The sequence below is a fragment of the Gobio gobio genome (assembly GCF_949357685.1).
Source record: "Gobio gobio genome assembly, chromosome: 6".
Taxonomy (NCBI): Eukaryota; Metazoa; Chordata; class Actinopteri; order Cypriniformes; family Gobionidae; genus Gobio; species Gobio gobio.
Window position 1 is genome coordinate 13,430,137 of NC_137102.1, and position 21,892 is coordinate 13,452,028.

At 37.7% G+C, this 21,892-nt stretch overlaps 1 protein-coding gene across 6 annotated transcripts in view; it reads left to right on the forward strand.

The window, feature by feature from the left end:
• col15a1b (collagen, type XV, alpha 1b) overlaps positions 1-21,892 on the forward strand; it is a gene marked incomplete at its 5' end in the record, with an annotated part of 77,069 nt that overhangs the window by 11,280 nt on the left and 43,897 nt on the right. For 3 of the 6 annotated variants that reach the window (XM_079818383.1, XM_079818384.1, XM_079818385.1), the window contains 3 exons: positions 10,603-11,150; positions 13,603-13,677; positions 13,875-13,973. In XM_079818383.1, the coding sequence (XP_079674509.1) occupies positions 10,603-11,150; positions 13,603-13,677; positions 13,875-13,973 (722 nt within the window). Of the gene's footprint in view, positions 1-6,126; positions 6,578-10,602; positions 11,151-13,602; positions 13,678-13,874; positions 13,974-21,892 lie in introns of those variants that run through there. The other 3 variants (XM_079818381.1, XM_079818382.1, XM_079818380.1) reach the window with 3 other exon arrangements.

Sequence of the window (21,892 nt, forward strand, 5' to 3'; positions counted from 1 at the left end):
AAGGTTTCTGACACATGCTAGTCAGTTTGATTATTTAAACCAGTGGTTCTCAAACTTTTTATACCAAGTACCACCTCAGAAAATATTTGGCATTAAGTACCACCATAATGACCAACATTAAAATACAGTAGCATAGTCGGCCTAACTATTCAGCTACAGCTCTGCACAATTCAAAAATGAGGCAGTTTATTCCTAATAAGAATATTATTGTTGTCAGCCAATTTAACATTATAAATACAGTTTGTACATTAACACTGCACTGTGCTTACATACAGGTAAATAAAATGATGAAATAATGATTAAATTAAAATGTGTTTTGTAGAGGTAAATTAAAACTGTACTGTACTTAAATGTAAAAAAAAAAAAACTTTACTCAAACAAAGATTAAATTAAAATGTATTGTGTTTTGACATTAAGGTATTTAGTGATTCCTCATGCGTACCACTAGAGGCAGCCTGAGTACCACTAGTGGTACTCGTCTCGTACCACACTTTGAGAACCACTGATTTAAACAGTTCGTTCCATTCCATTTACAGAACCAGTAACACTCACAATATGGGTGCACTAATATGCATTAATTCATGCTTAACTAATGCACAGATAATAATGTGTTAATGACTCATGAACAAATAAACCATTATTTGATTACTTCATCAGCAACTAAATAAACTATAAATAAACTATATCAGCAACTATAAATATTCTGTATGATTAATAGATTAAGTAATATATATGAATATATATTAATTAAATGCCATCATGTATTAATTCCTTAATAACATATAAACTAATAGTGTAAATTAATGTGTTAATTACTACAATTGGTCAATATGCACTTCAACTTCCAGTTGTTGGCTTTAATTCATCATTAGATAATTATTTGCAAATGTATCATTATATAATCATTAAATAAAACCAAAAAAACATGGTTATTGTAGTTAAACCATGGTAACCACAAATTAACCGTGGTTTTGCTACTCTAACCATAGTTTAACCATGGTATTTGTGGTAAATTTGATTATATAAATGATAATCAATTAGCCAAAAAAACATGGTTACTACACTTTACTATACACTACTACACTTTGCTATCATAAAACCATGGTTATATATTTTTCGTAAGGGCTGTTACACTGGGTTTAAACTGGACGAGATCATTATCGCGCCATGCCAGAACAGCTGTCAACACTGGACAGGACAGACCATGGCAAGTCTGTTTGTCCATCGTAACAGAAGTAGCGCAAGAGTTTGGAGTCGCGCCGCGCCCAATCCAATGCAGTATGGGCTGAAAATTTAAATCCATTGCTTAGTGTGGATGGCAAAACCAAAATTACATTTTACTTAATTAGTCAATAGTCATGTGCCTCAACAAGTAAAGTCTGATGAAGTCTAATGATTACTGGAACTGGAAGTTGAAATACATGGCTTCTACCCATTGTGGTAATTGACACATTAATTTACACTATAGACCCTTTTCACATTCTGGGTTTCTCAGAGCGGAAGTCATCATAGTTGGATTAACTTTTATAGCGGTGAATGAGAGTAGACCTATACATTAAATATTTTTTTGTGTCCCCATGTGCTCAAATAGCAAAAGAAAAACTCCACAATAGTGATTTCACAACTTTCAAAAAGAGGGGGAAAAATGAGTGAGATTGATAACGGCAGTGAAAAGAAAGATGTTAATTTTTACCATCACTCCCATAGATGCTGTATTAGAAACACCCACACAGCAGCAGTAACTTGTTTTTTGTAATTTGATGCAAAAGTAATATGATACAAAGTAGTGTTATAAATGTACATGCATTTAAAAAAGAAATTAAAATACAAAAAACTTTGCAGAAGTTACGATGACTGTTAAAAGGAATCATCACAGTCTGTGAAAAGGGTCTATTAGTTAATATATGATAAAACATTTAATTAATAACAATTCATATATTACTTAATCTATTAATCATATAGACTCTTTATTATTTGCTGATGCAGTAATCATTAATTACTAGTTTAGATCTTCATGAGTCATACGTTAACATGTGATTATCAGTGCATTAGTTGAGCATGAATTTATGGATATTTGAGCGCCCATATAGTAAAGTGTTACCACAAAAGGTTTAAAATATGTGATTCTATAATCAGTAGTTATTGAATTCTCAAAAAAGTTTTTTATAATTAAAAGGCACAGTACCTAAGTACCACAATATGTGCTTCAAGAGGTCGAATTATGCAGTAATTGGCTATTAGAATAAAATGTCTCTGTATAAATACTGGCTTTTTCAGTAAGAGAAATGTGATGCAAATAAGGTGTCTAGGACTTAATTTGTGTATAGCTCTTAATTCAGGCTCTGGCATTTAGAGGACAGTACTGTCTAATTGCTCCATTAGCCATAATGCCCTTGAGCGGAGGCCACGGCTGCTAATTGAGACTTTTCTATAGACAAGAAATCCACAGTATTGCACAGCTGATGGCTTTTGACAATAAACCAATTACTGAATGTTACTGGGGTACAGGAAAGGGAATAGTGTGGTTGGTTGGATGGGAACATCATCTCTCCTGCTTAACCTTTGGGTCTCAAATAAAGGCTAACAGTTTGAGTTCCTTCATGTTCATATGAGACGCTATGGCAAGTTGACCCTCGCCAAAACCAGGCTATGTTAAGTGTTGCACTTTCAAGCACCCAGAGTCAGGATTTGACACACAGCAGGATGCATTACTGGGATGAACAGGAATGTATAGGCACATCAGATTGGTAAATGAAGCAGGATATATTTAGCGGATTTAAAGGTTGAAGGGCATTTAAGGCAAGTAACTGTCAATAAAATCAGACAGGTTCATTTGTTCAGCTCAGAGTTGTCCACTCTTTATTGATTTACTGTAGAAATAAAGAGTTTTAAATTTTTTTAAACATATTAAAGTCTTAAGGCCCTTTCACACTGAGAACAATAACTATAAAGATAACTATAATGATATATTAGCTTCTATACCAGCGGACGAGAGTGTTCTGTTTATTCTAAGCCCGTGCTGCAGTTGTTTTTGTTGATTGGCTGTCAGTAGCTGCGTTTCCATTATCCTTCAAATTGCGCAAATTGAAATTTCGACTAGAAAATGGCTATGCCCAATGGAACTCCCATATATCGTTTTTTACGCTCGCATGAGGTGGTTTTTCAGGCATTTTGAAAAAGGAATATTTAGCAAAACCGCAAAGGAAGCAGTTTTTTTTACAGGAAGACGAGACAGAGTTCTTATTAAACTTATAAAAGACAAAAGAATTACGGGAATTATTGATTCTAAATAACAAGGAAATGCCACAATTTATCAAGACCTCGAAGCAGATATGAGGGAGAATTGCGTACTATAACCTCCTAGAAACACATAAAACGTGACTGCTCTCAAGTATTCCTTGTCATTAATGTTTGGATAACAAGCCTACATCTCCTTCGTATAAAAATAATCGCTAGTGCGGTGGTGTGTCGGGAACCAGGAACAAATTGAAGAAACAGAAAGGCATTTAATAATGTCACATGGGAACAGACAGGCGGCCAGGGAAACACAACCTAACATAACAGTGACTAGACAAAGACCGAAGGTCAGGATGCAAGTGAACAAAGGAACACAGGAATGAATCAAAATACAATCTGAAAGTCCAAAACACAAACAGAACCATGACAGGTGGCTGCGATATACTCAAACGTACTAACATCCGTTGCCATGATTTTTGAAATTAATTATCGCGAGAGGAAAAAATATAACATCAGTAAATTTTGCAATCGTTTTTTTTTATCGACATTTAGAAAGTAGTGCAAGAGTTCTGTGCAAATCTGTAATGGAATAATGTCTAATAATGTTCATCAGCTCAGCTGGGAAAAAAAATTCTGAAAGTGACTCCAACTATATAATTTCTTTGTGCCGTAACCGTTAGCTATGGTGTGGACTTTAGCATTATATCTTTATCGTTATAGTTATTGGTCATGGGTGTGAACAGGCCTTTATTGTATTTCTATTTTGTCAGATGAATGTTAACAGAACAGATATTTTAGTGGCAGTGTCCCCATTGGCTATTCAGGTCTACTTGAAGATGAAACCTTTCTCCCAACAACCCTATTGTAGCCCTAACAATCTGCAACAATCTCAAGCACACTGTATGGATCAGAACAGACTCTCTTTGTCACTGTATTGATGTGCTGTGATCACTGAGCTGTGGAGACTTGGCTGATGAATTTGGCTCAATATTTCCATGCCCTGATTTTTCCCTCTGCTTGCAAAGTACAAACTCCTTGTTTTCCCATGTTTCTAAACATAGAGGCCTTCCAGAATATGACTGCCCTTCTGAGAATTGTCTGATAACTCCAGGCTAAAGTTTTAATAGAAAGTACCGTTCAAAAGTTTGGCCACAGTAGGTTTTAAAAAAAAAAAAAAATCATTATTATTTAGTAAATACATCTATAGTGTTACAAACCATTTCTATTTAAAATAAATGCTGTTCTTTTGAACTTTCTATTCATCAAATAATCCTGAAAAAAATTTATCAATTAAAAAAAAAAAAAAAAAAAATATATATATATATATATATATATAAAGCAGCACATCTGTTTTAAACATTAAAGGGTTACTTCAGCGATTAGCATTAAGCTTTGTATCAGTAGAAACATGGTAGTATATTCGAATTATCGTACTTTCCCCCCTAATGTCCCCCTGAGACGAGAGAATTATGCATTTTATTTCTCGAAAAAATCCTCAGATGACGCAAATATCATCATTTTGTGTCATCTGAGGATTTTTTGGCCAGAGGCTAGAGACTACAACCAGTAGAAGGAGCTAGTTCCGCATGTTATCAACCCGCCCATAGGGGGTGGGATCTCACTCACAGAATGTAAATGCGCACGGCCGCCCGGCTCGGGCATTCATAACGGATCGGTGCGGAGCAAAGTGAGTGTTTCAACTTTTCAATGAATTCCTATGAAAGTTAAGCTTCCAGGCATGATCTGAAAACGCACCAGACTGGACACGCGCCGTGAATGACAGCCGCCCTTACCTCAGTTCTGCTCCGCTCTCGTGATCAATGAAATCTGACTCCTGATGCGTTTGTGTCGTGACTTTCGTTCGCTCACTCACACTTTATTGAAAAGACACGTTCAGTTTTTAATTGTAGTGTGTATTCTCTAACTGAACGAAATTATTTTATTACTATGAAAATCAAAACGACGACCAGTAGCCGTGGCTTTGGGAGTCGCCTCGTAGGGCAGCGAAGCAAGTGCATTCTGGGAGTTGTTGTCTTTCATCCACATGAGACAAAAATAAATGTTCTGTCTTTTCTCGGTCTAGAAGGCACCAAAAAAAAAATAATTTCACCTTTCTACTACATAAATGACCCAGTTTAAATACACATTCATCTTCCCAGCGCTGAAGTACCCCTTTAATAATAATAATAATAAGGAATGTTTCTTGAGCAGAAAATCAGCATATTAGAATGATTTCTGAAGGATCATGTGACAGACTGAAGACGCATGAGCATGATGCTGAAAATTCAGCTGTGATAACATGAATAAATACATTTTGAATATATTCAAATGGGAAAGTTCTTTTAAATTGAAATAAGATTTCACAATCTAACTTTTTTACTGTATTTCTGATCAACTACATATAAGCTTGGTGAGCATAAGAGACTTCTTTGAAAAACATAAAAAAATCTGACCCTAGCAGTGTCACAAGTTTTACCAGGATACTTTGATGAATAGAAAGCATTTATTTGAAATGGAAGTCTTTACTGTCACTTTTGATCAATTGAATGCATCCTTGCACCGCTGCTCTGCTGTATTACTTTGTTTACCTTCGTGAACTTTTACTATATGAAACCCAGTGCCACTGAAAATTCATCCAGCATGTCTTCTTATGGAAGTGTGCTGCTCCCTGCATTCAGCGTGACCTGTGTTTCCTAGTTAGATAAATAAAAACATTTAGCACGCTTTAAAACTCTCCATAGCTGCACACTGTTGTGAAATCCTCCATTTTTTTGTAAGCAAACTTCATTGCCATGGGCTGAATATTTGTCAGAGGTGGTAATAGGTGGAGGGGGTTTAAGGAGGGGGCCGAGGTGGGGGTCAAAGGCTATGCATTCTCCCTCTGTGTGTGCTCAACAATCCCATTATGATGGCGTAGAGGATCGGACATTTGGCTGCCCTGCTGAATACCAAAGTCTGCGTGGTGCACAGGGGTACTGAGGGGGTTCCTAGGGGGTACAGAGAGCAGTCGTGCGGGAGGAGCGATATAGCACGTTCTGGCTGTATTGCAACAGCGGTCAACGCACGCTCCTCTACCCTGCTCGGCCAAGCAGCATGGCGGTCCCGGTGCTGCCGCTGACCTGTCTGGTGCTCCTGAGCCTGGTCAGTGTCTCCTCTCAAATCCAGTGGTTCAGTTTTCTATGGGTCCCAGAGAAGACCACTCCTGATGTCACCACAACTGCACCCATCACTACAGCACCAGAGGAGAGCATAACCCCTGTCCTTCCAACCTCTCCTCCTCAGCCCACTGTGGGATCCAGCAAAGCAAGAGCTAAGAAACCTCTCAGAATATGGAAGAGTGGTGAGTGTCAGTGCACTGTATAAAATGTTTGTAATTTAAAATACAACAGTGAAATACTGTAAGACGTTACAGTAAAACCTGTTAATTGGTTAAATCAATGTACGTCACCCAACTTAAGTTTTTGCATTATTTTAGTGTTGTGTGTGTTACCCTGATGGCGTTTTATTTTTTGGATGTGTCTATGATCCTGTGCACCATATGAATACTGGCAATATTTAGTGGACAGGCCACTTACAATGAACTCTTATTCATCTTGTGTCTTTCTGTTGTGCCACTTGTACTATTGTGGTGGTTATCGGTACATTTTAAGTTAAAAGGGCAGATTTTGGTAGTTCAAGTTGGTATATTAACATGAAATGCATGGTTATGAATTGTAAAATATAGGCCTAGAGGCATTTTGTAAGACTGGAAACATTGTCACAGTATTTTTTCAGAGAATTGCTGGGAACCACAGCTAACAGTTTTTTTTACATTAATTTAACAAAATGTTTTTTACTGTGTGGGAATGGGGGATGAAGGGAAAGGAGTAAGTTTTGAAACATGTTAGTTAGCCATTTTTATTGCTAACCCAAAGACACAACCTTCCTCGTTGACTGTAAATGTATTTAGTTTAATTGAGGATTTCATAATACATTTTGTAATTAACCAACTGGAGAGATTTGCATACGCAAGGTGTGTTATTGTGTATCATTAAGTCTTGTTAGTTTAACTTATCCAAATGTGATTTGGATTTAGCTTTGCCGTTGAATCATTACTGAGATTATGTTTCACCCATGAGGCTAACAGATATTGAAGTGCAGCTTTACTCCAAACTCTAACTCTAAAATGTTTCTAATTGTGCCATGCAATTGTGTGAAAGAGATCAGCCTGATGGTGTTCGATGAGCTCGCTTTTCTCAAAGAATAAAGCTAAATCCCTATCACATGATATTACAATAATAGGATTAGCAGCAGGAGGTTTTTTGGAAATTGGGGTCACTGATGGAGCTTCGGTTACAGGTCCACCTGCTGATTACAAGCATAGAGGAAGATTGTGAAATTAACCCTGGGGTCCAGACGTGTTCCTTAATTAAGATCTAATTTATCCCATTACTCCATGCAGTCACTGAAGCACTTTTACTGTATCTCTCTTCATTGCATTTGAATGTGATTTGTGGTATACTGTAGTACTTTTTGTTTACTAAATCTAAGAACGTTTTTTGCTGTGTGTATTTTCATAGATGGCGGTCACATGGTACAAGTTTAAGCTCTCATGACAATTCAGAGTATTCTACGAGGATGTCAGAATCTTGGTAATTATGGGAAAGCGTGCTCTTTCTAGCAGAAAAGAAACACTGCGGAAGCCACATCCTGCACGAAGGGAGGTATCATGGGAAGTGACACATATGGACTGGCCAAAGGGGCAGTGCAACATATGGAATGTCTCTGGGGTGGCTCCTAGCCTAGTTCTAGGGAGGACGGCACTGACAGAGACAGCAGGGCAGGCTCTGCCGAGGGAAAGACAAGGATCACTGCAGGGATCACAACATTCCAGGGATTCCAGGCACGAAAATGCTTGCAGGTCCCCTACCCTCTTGATGGAAGCCAATGACAGTCAGTGACAGGATTTTTAACTCCGCTGACTGCAAAGGTTCAAGGGTGGTCTCTGAAGTGCCATGAGCACCAGAGACAAGTCCCAAGAAGGTAGGTAGGTCGAGGCAGATTTAGTCTTTTCGTCCCCCTCAGGAACCTGACAATCAGGTCTTGTTTCCCAATGGACGGGCTCTGCCAAGGGAAAGACAGGGATCACTGTAGGGATCACAACACATGGGCAACCAGCCTAACACAGGTTCCAACAATGCATACAAGTCTTAGGCCTGGCATCGGATGCTTTGCCACGTCTGACTGCTGAGGGGTGATGGAGGAACCCAACAGGGTTAACTGGAGCAGTTAAGCGCACATATCCCGTCCAGGGAGGGGCTGTCGTGAGGAGCATGAGCTCTGGGAACCAGGTCTGGTTGGGCCAATATGGTGCAACTAGCAAGACCTGCTCCTCGTCCTCCCTGACACAAGATTCTCCACCCAGCCTTCCTCCGGGGGAAGGAGCGTTGTGCGGTCACCATCTCCTGAAGAGCAGCTCCCTCCATTTCTGGGTCGCCCATCTCATGGCCGCTTGTACTTTCTCTTTCTTCCTTTTTTGGCAGGGGCCTGGACGGGCTGGGCGAACCTCCTGCAGCCGGCCCCTTGCTGTTGCCTAGGTGGAAGCTGCTGCTGAGGCTGTGTATTGGGAACCCAGAATGTTCCAGGTTTACATACTAACAGTTGATTGGACTGCATTTCTCACATGAAACACATGCGGAGCATATCCATCATCAGAAACAGACATTACCAGAACTCTCTATGCATCCGAAATGGCATACTGTTTGAGTAGGTACAACGTTTGAATTTGAACTTGCTTCAGGAACGTTCCAAAAATTATGTTATATATAGTAAAAATTACTGTCATGTGACCTATCTGTGTCAGTTGCATTGCTTCACTGCTATACATAAATCCTCTCCCATGGCCTCATGGGATTGCAAAGTGTCCATCTAATGTGCACTTTAGAATCTTGGCAGAAGTAGTAGTTCATCCAGGGACTTTTTACCTACTGTTTTTCGAATACTATGTACTCTGTTGGCGTGCTGTTTTTAGCATATTATATAGTAGGGAAGTAGGCCTATCCGATTTCAGATGCAGTGGCTGTTAAACAAGGGGGGGTTATTATTTAATTTTTTTCCAATAGACCATTTCACCTGCAGACACAACTGCATAACTTATGCTTAGTAAATCACTGAACAAGACTATAAACAGATATTGATTGTTCTTTTGGAGTGACTCTGACACAAACATTTGAATCAACCGAACACATTTAGCATAGATAATGAAAACATTGTTCTTGGAAATAAAATGATGCATCATTAAAGTTATACGGCTAAATATGGTGAACGGCGTTTAAATCGCAAATGCTTATTTCACTTTTTCACGGTTTTCATATCCATGCTAACAGCGTATAAAACCACAATGACACAAAATAGACCGCTGCTTATGCTTCAGTGATTCAGTTGTGCAACAGTTGACATGATGCTAGTTAAAAACATTTCTAACATAGATGTGCAATAAAACATCAATCACTTATCTTAGATGTTGATTCCAGATGTGTTCTGAAAGCGCGCTGCAGACTGCTACCAGCAACACAACCAGTATGGACTTTAATGTTGAGCCGCAGCTCATTGGCCGCTGAAATAACAACACCAATCAGCTATGCTATGTAGAATAGATAATTACGTGATCGCTACCAAATGAGTTCAGCTTGTACCATCCAGAGCAGGGTTGTCCAATCCTGCTCCTGGAGGGCCACTGTCCTGCAGAATTTAGCTCCAACCCCAATTAAACACACCTGAACCAGCTTATCAAGGTCTTACTAGGCATTCTAGAGACCTCCAGCAGGTGTGTTGAGGCAAGCAAGAGCTAAACTCTGCAGGACAGCGGCCCTCCTGGACCGAGTTTGGACACCCCTGATCTAGAGTTTCATAACAGATCATGGGAGTTCATGTGAGATTTAATGTAGTCAGAAACAAATCATACTTTCAATCTTTTCAATAATTCAGTTGATCATGGTTCACAAAAAAATACTGATCCAGTTCATGAGCTCAAATGGTCCCAGTTGCAGCGTTTAACAGCTCACAGGATGGAAAAAATACCAGTAAATCACAATGTCATTTTCTGTCTTGTTTCTCACACAGACATATTTTTTCTTTCATGATTCTTTTATGATGGAAAAGAGAAACCACAGAATTTCTCATTTAAGAAAGTCATGAGTTGTCAGTTCTCTGTGTGCTTATGACCTTCTAATCTTCATTGGAATTTTTTTTTCTTTTTCAAAACTTTCAATTTTTATATGTTCATTTATTAGGAGACATATTTTCATAATTGTGAGAATATACTATATATTATGAGTGTGTCCTTCAATTTAATAATTCTCTTTGTTACTGGGTGATTTCTTTCAGAGCGAGGGTCCAAGGGTCATCTAGTGCTCACTGAGCTAGTTGGCGTTCCTCTCCCTCCATCTGTGTCCTTCATCACTGGCTATGAGGGTTTCCCTGCCTACAATTTTGGGCCTAATGCTAATGTAGGTCGACTGACCCAGTCCTTTGTACCTGAGCCCTTCTTCATGGACTTTGCCATTATTGTCACCCTCAAGCCCTCCAGCTCTCGAGGAGGGGTCCTGTTCGCCATCACAGATCCCTCCCAGAAGATCGTGCACCTGGGCTTGGCCCTGACGCCCGTGGAGGACAAGACCCAGAGGATTGTGCTGTATTACAGCGAGCCAGGGTTTGCTGACACCATGGAGGTGGCTTCCTTTAAAGTGCCTGACATGACACAGCAGTGGAACCGCTTCACGCTGACGGTGGAGCATGAGGAAGTTCGGCTCTATATGGACTGCGAGCAGTACCACAGCGCACCCCTGAAGAGAAGCCAGCAGCCCCTCAGCTTTAAGTCGGGCTCGGGCATCTTTGTGGCAAATGCGGGCAGTACTGGCCTGGAGAGATTTGTGGTATGTCACCATCTACATTTTCACAAAACTCAGAAACATTCTGTAGGAAATACAGTTTAAACATCTCACAAATCATAACTGATGATAACATTGACATTTGTCATTTTAATATTCATATTCACCTTTTCCTTTGCTTTTAAGTGTTGTACATTTATTGACTGGATATGAGTTATAACTTTGTTTTGATTTTGACTGGGGCCTTGAGCATATCATGTGCCGGAAATCGATTGGGGCACAATGACATTCAGAATAACCTTGTCAGTTTATCATCCATCACTGATCCATGATCAAAAAGGTGTTCAAGGTTATTCATATCATAGCAACCTGCAATATGAGAGTGTAGGCACATATAAGACAACTTTTCAAAGAGGCAGTGTTTAATTCAATTCAATTCACATTTATTTGTATAGCGCTTTTCACAATACATATCGTTTCAAAGCTGCTTCACAGAAAATGCATGTGTCTACTCTACATTACAATTTAAAGTGATTTGTCCATGTTATGCATTTCAGAAATGCACACATACAAAGCACACAGATTAGTTAACAATGTATTATTAGTCAATATGACAATTAAAATAAGGCACAGAAATAAGTGAAATAAGAATACACGACTTATAATGTGTATAAGTCCTCGCAGGAGTTGGAGTGGTCTCTTCACAGGTGTTGGTCATCTGCAGTCTTTTTGAGACTGTGATTATAAACTGAAATGGGATAGGACATTTTAAATGATTGTTATCAGTTGATATTGGATCAATTGTGCATGCTAATTTTCTCTTTGCCCTCATATAACAGTCAAAGCAAAGCTGTGAAACTATTTAAAAATAAATTAAATGTAATCTTTAGCAAATCTCATATCCATTTCTCATACTGTACATTATAATGTTGTGATGCCTAACTTCACTAACGACCTTTTATTTTATTTGTAATATTTTGTATATTTAAATTAAATAGTACAGAATTGAAATGGTATTTATTTATCGTTTTTCTAAGGAAGCCCATTTCCGCCACATTAAAAATCATAAGTATGACATAAAAAGTGATAATTATGACATAAAAAGTCATATATGATGAGATAAAAAGTTTAATTTATGTGTTAATAAATTGAAATTATTAAAAAAAATATTATGAGATAAAAATCATAATTATGATAAAGTAAAAATTAAGACCTAAAATTCAACATTTTGAGATAAAAAGTCATAATTATGACAACCTGTTTGTTTGTTTTTTAATTTTTAGCCATTTTCGCCCAGACTTTTAATGTTGGTGCATATACCTGTTTGGAGCTTTCAGGAGAATAATTTGATCATTTAATATTTTTCAGTTCAATATTTCTGGTTCATTTAATATATATATATATATATTACGATGCATATCATAATAATAAAACATTAAAAAATATTACTTTACAAAAGCATTATTTGACAACAAATTAATTGTACCTCATTTATTCACATTCAAATTCTACCACACCGACCATACCAAACATGATTTCAAAACGTTTTCAGAATTTTTTGTCCTCTGCCCCATATGATTTGAACTATTCCAGCTGAGGAGCTTTTGTCCCATGAGTTGGTGTGCTATTGTGTTTAGGGAGGCTTGTTGGCATGGAGAAGACTTCGGGAAGGTAGAATTCTTTGTGTTAAATGGAATAATGCTAGTGGCCTCCCTCAGGAAAAGAGGACCACGACTAACAATGAAACTCTCACATACTCTTCTATTCAATTATAGAGACATAATGATGCGTTTAAACCTGGCTAGTACCCCAAGGGTCTCGGGTTCAAACTTTTAGAGAGTTGTAATTATTGTTGTGCCCTCTTGGAAAAGCACTTTTGAGGTTTGTCAGTTTTGTTGATGAGCTTGTGTTATTTCATATTTCCCTTTGGAGGTAATACTAATGAAATTTATTGTGTTAATATGCGTTATCTGTAATGGCTCTAATTGAATTTAGTTTGTCATAGTTTTATGGTTGTTTGGACTAGGACATTTCATAATGCCTTTAATAATGAAAGTGGCTGATGGCCATCATAATTCTCAGCTGTGCTTCAATGAATGTGTGGCTAAAAGAACCCATTAAATCCTAATGAGTAAAGCAGGAGGTGCTTCATCTGAAAGCCTGCTGATAACTGTACTAAATGTATTACCTTCCCTTAAGCTCTGTTGGCAGATCTCCAAGCGCCGGGTGAATCTGTGCTGCTGTCCTCCTGAACGCTGTCTGCTGCTGTTAGAATGATAATAACAGAACACAGTTCATTCTGACAGTAGATTTTACAGCTCCAGGCAGCGTTTCTGTACGAACATGATTGCAGTGTGACTAACCACTTGGCCTTCTGCAAATATACACAGCAATCTTTTACACACGCAATTTGATTTTGTTTTAGACTGCTGAACAACCAACTCCTACATTTTTCTCTGTCTTTCTCTTACTCTCTCTTTCTTTCCTGTTCCGTCAGGGGTCTATCCAACAGCTGGTGATAAAACCGGACCCCAGGGCAGCAGAAGAACAATGTGAGGAGGATGACCCCAGCGTGAGCGCATTTTCTTTACTCTTATTCATCTCAAGATAAAATGACACTGTCTTTGGCCGTTTTTTAGAAAGACAAATTTCTTTAGTAGATTGAAGGAAAATGGATCTTTGGGGGTGATTCTTGTAGAGCTGGCACTCCCTCTTGTGGTGGAGTTGCTCGTGATGTGCACAGCAGGCTCACTGCTGAATGTTTTGCAGGGGGACAGAAGTGGTGATGGTGATTTTGATGATGAAGAAGAGCATGGGAGACATAAAGAAATCTTTGATCGGACAAATGAGAGCGAAGATAAAGAAAAGGTTTGACAGAAGCACCTCATTGCACGCATTACGTTATCTAGGTACCTGATTAAATAAAATAAAATAAAAAAACATTAAAAAAAATTTTTTTTATATATTAATCCAATTACATAGTTTTGTCATAAAAATGTGTTCCCATCACTAGCACTTTCTGTGTCCTACATAGTTTATTTTTTTCTCTCCAAAGGTGTCATTTATTAAATCCATACCTTATCCTGGACCTATAATTGATTTTATAAGGCATTCATTTACTGTTCAAAAGTTTGGGGTCAGTAAGTTACCATTTTTAAGAAATTAATACTTTTATTCAGCAAGGATGGATTAAATTGATCACAAGTTACTGTAAAAACAAAACAATTCTGTTTCAAATAACTGCGGTTTTTGAACTTTCTATTAATCGAAGGATCCTGAAAAAAATATTAAGCAGCACTTAATATTGAATGTTAAAGAATGTTTTCAACATTGATAGTGATAAATGTTTCTTGAGCAGCAAATAAGCATATTAGAATGATTTCTGAAGGATCATGTGACTGAAGACTGGAGTCATGATGCTGCAAATTCAGCTTTGCCGTCACAGGAATATATTTTTAAGTATATTAAAATATAAAACAATTATTCTGATTTGTAATAATGTTTCACAATATTACTGCTCTTACAGTATTTTCAATCAAATAAAGCAATAAAGCATAAGAGACTTCTTTTAAAACATAAAAAATCTCAAACTTCCCAAAGGCTTCATATGAATTGTTTTTTAGATTTTAAATTAAGTTTTGAAAGTTTTGAATTGAATTAAAAAAATAAATATAAAATTCTAAAATGCACAAATGGATAACATATTTCACAACTGAATAGATTAGCATGAAAGTAGAAATCATTGTTTTATTTGTTTTTATGTGTGTGTATTTAGTCAATGTAATTATTTCTTTGCAGACATTGTGCTTTATTTATCTTTGCCAAAGAGGGAATAAAGAGGTTAATTCTCTCTGCAGGGAATTAAGTTTTGTTGCAATATTAGGAGGCATTAAAAGGGTTTAAATCTTCGATTTTCTCCCAAACCATGACAGAAAGAATAAGTATGCATCGGCATTGATCCAAAAGTGTTTACGTTCCTTTGCACGCTTGGTGAAGTGTGGCATTATTTCTTATGCTAAAGGGATAGTTCACCCAAAAGGGAAAAACAAAATTACCCTTTAGAATGATTCATTAGCTGTTTTTCTCATGGGGACCAAAAAAAGTCCCCACAAGATAAAGAACACAATAAATTTGGTCCATTCAAGTCTACTGAAGCAATAAGTTTTCTTTAAAAGGGTCATGAACTGGCTTTTTATTTTTTTATACTGTTGTCTGAGGTCAATTTAGGACGTTTGAGTGATTCAAAAACATTCAAAAACATTATGTATGCATAACTAACACACACACACACACAAACACACACATGCATGCGCGCGCACCCACAAACCAAATACATGCATCAGCAAAACTTCACTGCAGACAAATCATCATGTTCAAAACTTCCGCGATTTGTATTTTTCCTTCAAATTACCAGTCAAGAGAGTGAACAATGCACATCAAGAAATGAATGTTATTTCACTATTTAAGATTGTCCTGGGGCTAATGACGGACTTCGGGCTTTGCGAGCCCTGGCCTATACATGTCCGAGTCTGATCATGAATCGCAGCACAATGAACCAACAACACCTCAAACTCCAGCCTGTGACCTCATGGACGTTATGTTTAGTTAGACAGGTCAGGTGCATAATCAGTAGATATCAAATGTAACAATTCCTGTCAGATCCAGAAGGCACAGCTTAGTTTATAAAAGAAAATCTCATTCTTGCTGCAAATCCAGTCTCTTGTTTACAAACGAATCCGCTGTGAAATGTAGCGAACAAATGCAATGTCTTTCCCTTGTGAGCTGGATCTTCATTAAAAATAAAGTTCAACCATGCATTGCTAATATTAGAATCCGAAGGAAGCTTATGCAGCGACTGTGTTCTTCCACAACCAGGCAAAGCACAATATATTGTTTTCTTGAGCATGTTTACTGCTCAGTAGCGCCATCCGTTTAGTACCACGTAGGCCTAGCTGTTATTTATGTCATGTCATGCATGAGTCGGTGGGCGGTGCTACAGAATTAGGCTTGTCTTCTTTGGTTAAGGTGGCATTTCACTAATCTCTGACATCACAGGTAAGCACATTCGCAGATGAAGCGTTTGCTGAGCCAGCTGTCAATAAAAGCTTTTCTTTGACTAACAAGGAAGTTTTCAGCTCTGAAACTTACAGGATATTCTTATATTACCATGACCTTTTATATATCAAAAGCTCAAGGGAAAGTTGATTTCTAAATTCATGACCCCTTTAAATTCAAATACTGTATGTTCAAATATGGCACTTCAAAACACACAATGGCCCTCATTCAGCATTCAAACAGCGCGTCACGTTCGGTTGGTTACGACAGGCAGCACATAATAAATGTCCATTATTATACCTGATCTGTAGATAAAGGGCTGTGGGTTTGCAAAGTGACTTTATCTGGCTGGAGTTTATCTACGTTAGCTGTTTCTGAACGATGTTGTAACCTACTCGCTACTCGGTGACAGTGACAACACATGGACTATTAATTAGCATCACACGCACAATAACTGGAAATTAAAACTGTGTAGAAACAAATAATCAGTGAACTGGTGGACAGATATACATTATATACTAGGATTTGTGCGCTCAACATCTCTTCTCTGGGTGCCGTGAACTTTTCAATGCACACTCGCGCTGCACACTCTGACTCCATGTTGTTTTAAGCTCATCTGCACCCGGGATGCGCATAAGCGGTTTGTGTCGCTCTGTTTAGAAGTGTTTCATATTATAATGGTTTTGTGCACTGAAATATTATGAAAACCCAGTCTTGTTCTCTCGTATCCATCATATCTTTGTTGCCCCATTAAAAAGCTGTTCATTACGTTTACAATAAACATTTTGTAATTTTATATTTGTAGGCATATATATAATTTTTCAAATTCATATATAAATCTAATATTATAAATTGTTTTTCATGAATGCCTTTGATAAGAACACAAGGTAATCTGTATACCTTTTTATTAACATGTTTAGATTGTATACATTTAGTCCAAAGATATTTTTCAAGAATTACTTTGTGTAATTGTAATTTTTGTAACTATCCACTCATATTTTTGTCATAGCTTATGATTAGGCCTATATATGTTTATTCATTTATTGTTTTCTCTATAATGAAGTAGTTTGCTGTAAACTGCTGTAATTGTTGGACAGTGTTCCTTTATAAAAAAAGTGATTTTTTTTTATTTTATTTTTTTTATACTTATTCCCATGGTTTATTGCTTCTTTTATTTGTAAATCGCTTTGAATAAAAGCCAATCCTGAATGCCTCACAATCCTGCTGTCGAAAGTGTCAACAGTGTCGAGTTGCGCTCTTCAGTCAGAAAGCTACACTGCAGGTGATTTCAACTCATTAGAAAACAGAAGAGCACTTTCTGTTCTTGTGTCTTCCTTATGACTCACATATGCACATATGTACAGGCACACACAGAGACCAAGCGCACTGTTCAACGGCAAATGCAGGGAAGTCATTTTTAAAGTTTAGCACACAGACGCAGTGAATCATCTCTGAATGATGGCACTTAAAATCATTAAGCAGTAATGCCAAGGCCTCCGTGTAACAAACGGCTTTTGTCATCATAGCTTGCCGAACCCTGAGTAAGAGCCGTTGACGGACAGCACCTACGCATCCACTCCATCAGGCTAGCATTTTTAACAGAACTTCACCTTAATATCACAGTTAAAACATTTGAAGGCATCCGGCGACTTTTATTCAACACCCATTTCTGACATTTTTTTATTTATTTTTTTTAAACCCTCCCCAACCACCCCTGAACAAACTGTCTTAGACAAGAATTAAACAGTTATAGTACATGTTTACAAAGTTTAAATATTAGGGAAAAAAAGTAAAATAAATAAACAAAAAAGTAAATAAATAAATAAAAAAGTAAATAAAATAGAAATAATAATAGATAGATAGTTGGATACTGATGGTCGAAAGAAGGATTAAAAGAAGCAATCCGTGTTCTGCTTAGGTGAATGCGGTGCAGAACCTTGAACTGTATTAAATTCAGTTGGGCACAGGAGGTGCTACCGTTCACTCTACTTCGGGCACTTCTCCAAAATTCCTCAGAAAATACTGTGCCAAGCTCTTTCTTCCAGCCACTTTTAATCTTGTCCGTTCCTACACTTTTTAAAGCCAAAAGAATTGTATATATTCTTGAAATAAAACCTTGTAGGTGGAAGGGAACTTCAAACAGAGAGTCTGCAGGAGACTTGGATGGCGTGTATGGAAATGATGGGCTTTGGGCGTTCACAAAATGACGTATTTGAAAGTAACGAAAAAGGTCAGCTTGATTAAGATTGAACTTGGAACACAGATCATTAAAACTAGCAAAAAGACCATCAATATAGAGATCACTAAACTGAGCAATGCCCTTTTCTTGCCATTGTTTAAATGCAGAGTCAAGTTTGGCGGGGACAAATTTGTGGTTATTGCATACTGGACTTTGAGACAGAAGTGCTTGTCTTAACTGCAAGTGTTGGCGTAACTGAGTCCATATTTTAAGAGTAGAATGAACAACCGGATTCGATGTATATTGTGCTGTTTTAATAGGTAGGCTAGATGTTACTAGGGCTTGTAAAGAGGTTGCTGTGCAGGATTTAGATTCTGTTTCACACCAATCATTAGTTCCTGATGAGTGCATCCAGTAGACTATTTTTTGAACTTGAGCCGCCCAATAATAATATAAAAAATTAAGTAGAGCTAACCCACCATCTCTCCTATTTTCCTGTAAAAACTCTTTCCGAATCCTAGGAGTTTTCCCATCCCATATAAAACTGGAAATAGATTTGTCTAATCTATTAAAAAAGGCTTTGGGTAGAAAGATGGGAAGGCACTGGAATAGATATAAGAATCTTCGAAGAACTGTCATTTTAACACAGTTCACCCTGCCAGCTAGGGTTAGATGAAGGATCTTCCATTTTTGAAGATCAGATTTGAGTTTAATCAAAAGAGGAGTAAAATTATTTTCATATAGTCCTTTAAAGGTGTGTGCAATATTGATACCTAGATATTTAAACCCAGATCTAGCCAAGCGAAAGAGAAACACAGAGTCGGGTATTTGCCTAGCAAGTGTGTTAACAGGCATGCATTCACTTTTAGTAATATTCAATTTGTAGCCCGAGAAAGTCCCAAAATTGTGCAGAATTTGGATAATATCAATTATACATGATAGAGGATCTGAAATGTAAAGAAGCAAGTCATCCGCATATAATGAGAGCTTGTGTTCTACACCCCATCTGTTTATGCCATGAAATGAAGGTGTGGATTTTAATATCAGAGATAGTGGTTCGATTGCGATTGTAAACAGAAGGGGGCTAAGTGGGCATCCCTGTCTAGTACCCCTTGACCAAAAAAAAATTTTTGGAACGACATTTATTAGTAATCACTGAAGCAAGAGGAGAAGTATAAAGGAGACGGATCCACTCTATAAATCTTGGGCCGAATCCAAACCTATCCATAGCAAAAAGAAGGTAGTCCCATTCCACCCGATCAAATGCCTTTTCGGCATCTAGTGATATTACAATTTCGGGGGTGTCCTGGGATGAAGGGGTGTAAAGAACATTTAAGAGGCGACGGATGTTAGAGAAAATGTGCCGACCTTTTATGAAACCTGTCTGATTAGCTGAAATGATATTAACTAAGGGAGACTCTAATCGGAGAGCTAGTAATTTAGCTAAAATTTTAACATCTGCATTTAGCAAAGAGATTGGTCGATATGAGCTACATTGTGTTGGATCTTTCTCAGGCTTCAATAATAGTGTAATCAGTGCTTCAGTAAGGGACTTTGGCAGAGCTCCTTGAGATAGAGAGTGTTCAAACATTTTGAGCAGGAGTGGAGCTAATTTAGAAGAAAACTTCTTATAGAATTCAATCGGGAAGCCGTCGGGCCCCGGGGTCTTGCCACTTTGCAAGGCTGCTATGGCTGCAGATATTTCTTGCAGCTGGAGGGGATGATCTAAGTCTTTTTTATATTCTAATGAAATAGTGGGAACATTTATTTGATCAAAAAACTCTACCAATTTAGATTGATCTTTAGGGGTTTCTGATTTATAAAGGCTGGAATAAAAGTTCATAAAAATGTTATTAATAGTAAGGGGATCAATTGTTAGATCTCCAGTCTCATCTGCAATTTGGGAAATATGTTGTGCTGAAGACCTTGATTTAAGTTGATGGGCTAAGAGTCGACCAGCCTTGTCACCGTGTTCATAGAAAAAACCCTGTGACCGAAGAATAAGCTGTTCTGCTTGGCTTGATGAAATTAAATTATATTTGGTCTGAAGATCAATCCTTTCTTTGAGAAGTTCTGGTGTAGGAGAAGAAGAGTACGGACTATCAATTTTGGAAATTCTCTCAATTAACTGTTGCCTTTTCCTTTCTCGCTCTCTGTTGATAAATGCTGTGTAAGATATAATGTCCCCCCTAAGCACTACTTTTAATGTCTCCCAAAGAAGAGTGGGGGAGATTTGCTCTGTTGAGTTAAATTGTAAAAAGTTGTCAATTGAAGAGGATACATGTTGACAAAATGATTTGTCTGACAGCAGTGATGACTTTAGTCGCCATATGTAGTTTGAGAAGTTAGATGGAAAGGAGAGATCTAACAGTAAGGGCGCATGATCGGATTCTACGATAGCGGAGTATTCCACTCCCTTTACTGAAGGGAGGAGGTTTTTGTCTATGAAGAAATAATCAATTCTCAAATAGCAATGGTGTACATGTGAGAAATAAGAAAAAACCTTATTATGGGGATTGTAGAAACGCCAGGGGTCTACACAGCCAGTCTGGTTAAAAAAGGCTGACATTTCACTCGCCATTTTAGAAGGGACCTGTGGTTTCGGGTTGGAACAGTCCAAATTTGGGTCCATTACACAGTTTAGATCACCACCTAAAATCAGGTAGTGTGTGTTAAAGCTGGGTAAAGCCGCAATCAACTTAAGTACAAAATTCTTATCGTCCCAATTGGGGCCATATATATTCACCAGCAAGACCTGGGTGTTAAATAGTTTCCCAGACACCATGATATAACGGCCCTGAGGATCAGCAATAACATTAGAGGCAGAAAACTGAATTTTTTTGTGTATTATTATAGCTGTTCCTCTTGCCTTAGCATTGAATTTAGAATGGAAAATGTGTCCCACCCATGGTTTCTGCAACCGAAGATGGTCTGAATTGAGTAAATGTGTCTCTTGGAGGAAGATTATATCGGATTTAAGACGCTTAAGATGCGAAAATATTTTTGACCTCTTTACAGGACCATTAAGACCTTTAACATTCCATGATGTAAATCTAATACATGACTTTCCGGACATTCCTCTGCTCAAAAAGTTGGAAATAGTTCACTATGATGGGATGAAAAAAAAAAAAAAAAGTCTAATGAAGAAAAACAAAAAACAAAACAAACAAACGATCAATGCGGCAGTTAACCAACCCATGAACATTAAAACACTCTTTCCTATGTTTGCCTCCCCAACTGAGGCAAGCTGCAGGACTCCTATCACCCAATTGCACTCACAGTAACTCGTAACTAACTGCTCAACTGTTGAGCCAACCGACGACTTATCCTTCAACATCATAACAGTGTGTAAATATGAACTATTTTCAGACAGGCACACAGAAAAAAGATAAGTGAAATAGAAAGTAAAACTGAGAAAAAAGAAAAGTTTGGGGGAGGTCACTTATAGTCCATCTTCCGATGTCTTTGACAAAACGATCCCGAGCAAAACCGTAGACTGTCATTATCTTTCCATTCACCAGCGTTTTTGATAACATTGTCCTCCCAAACAGTG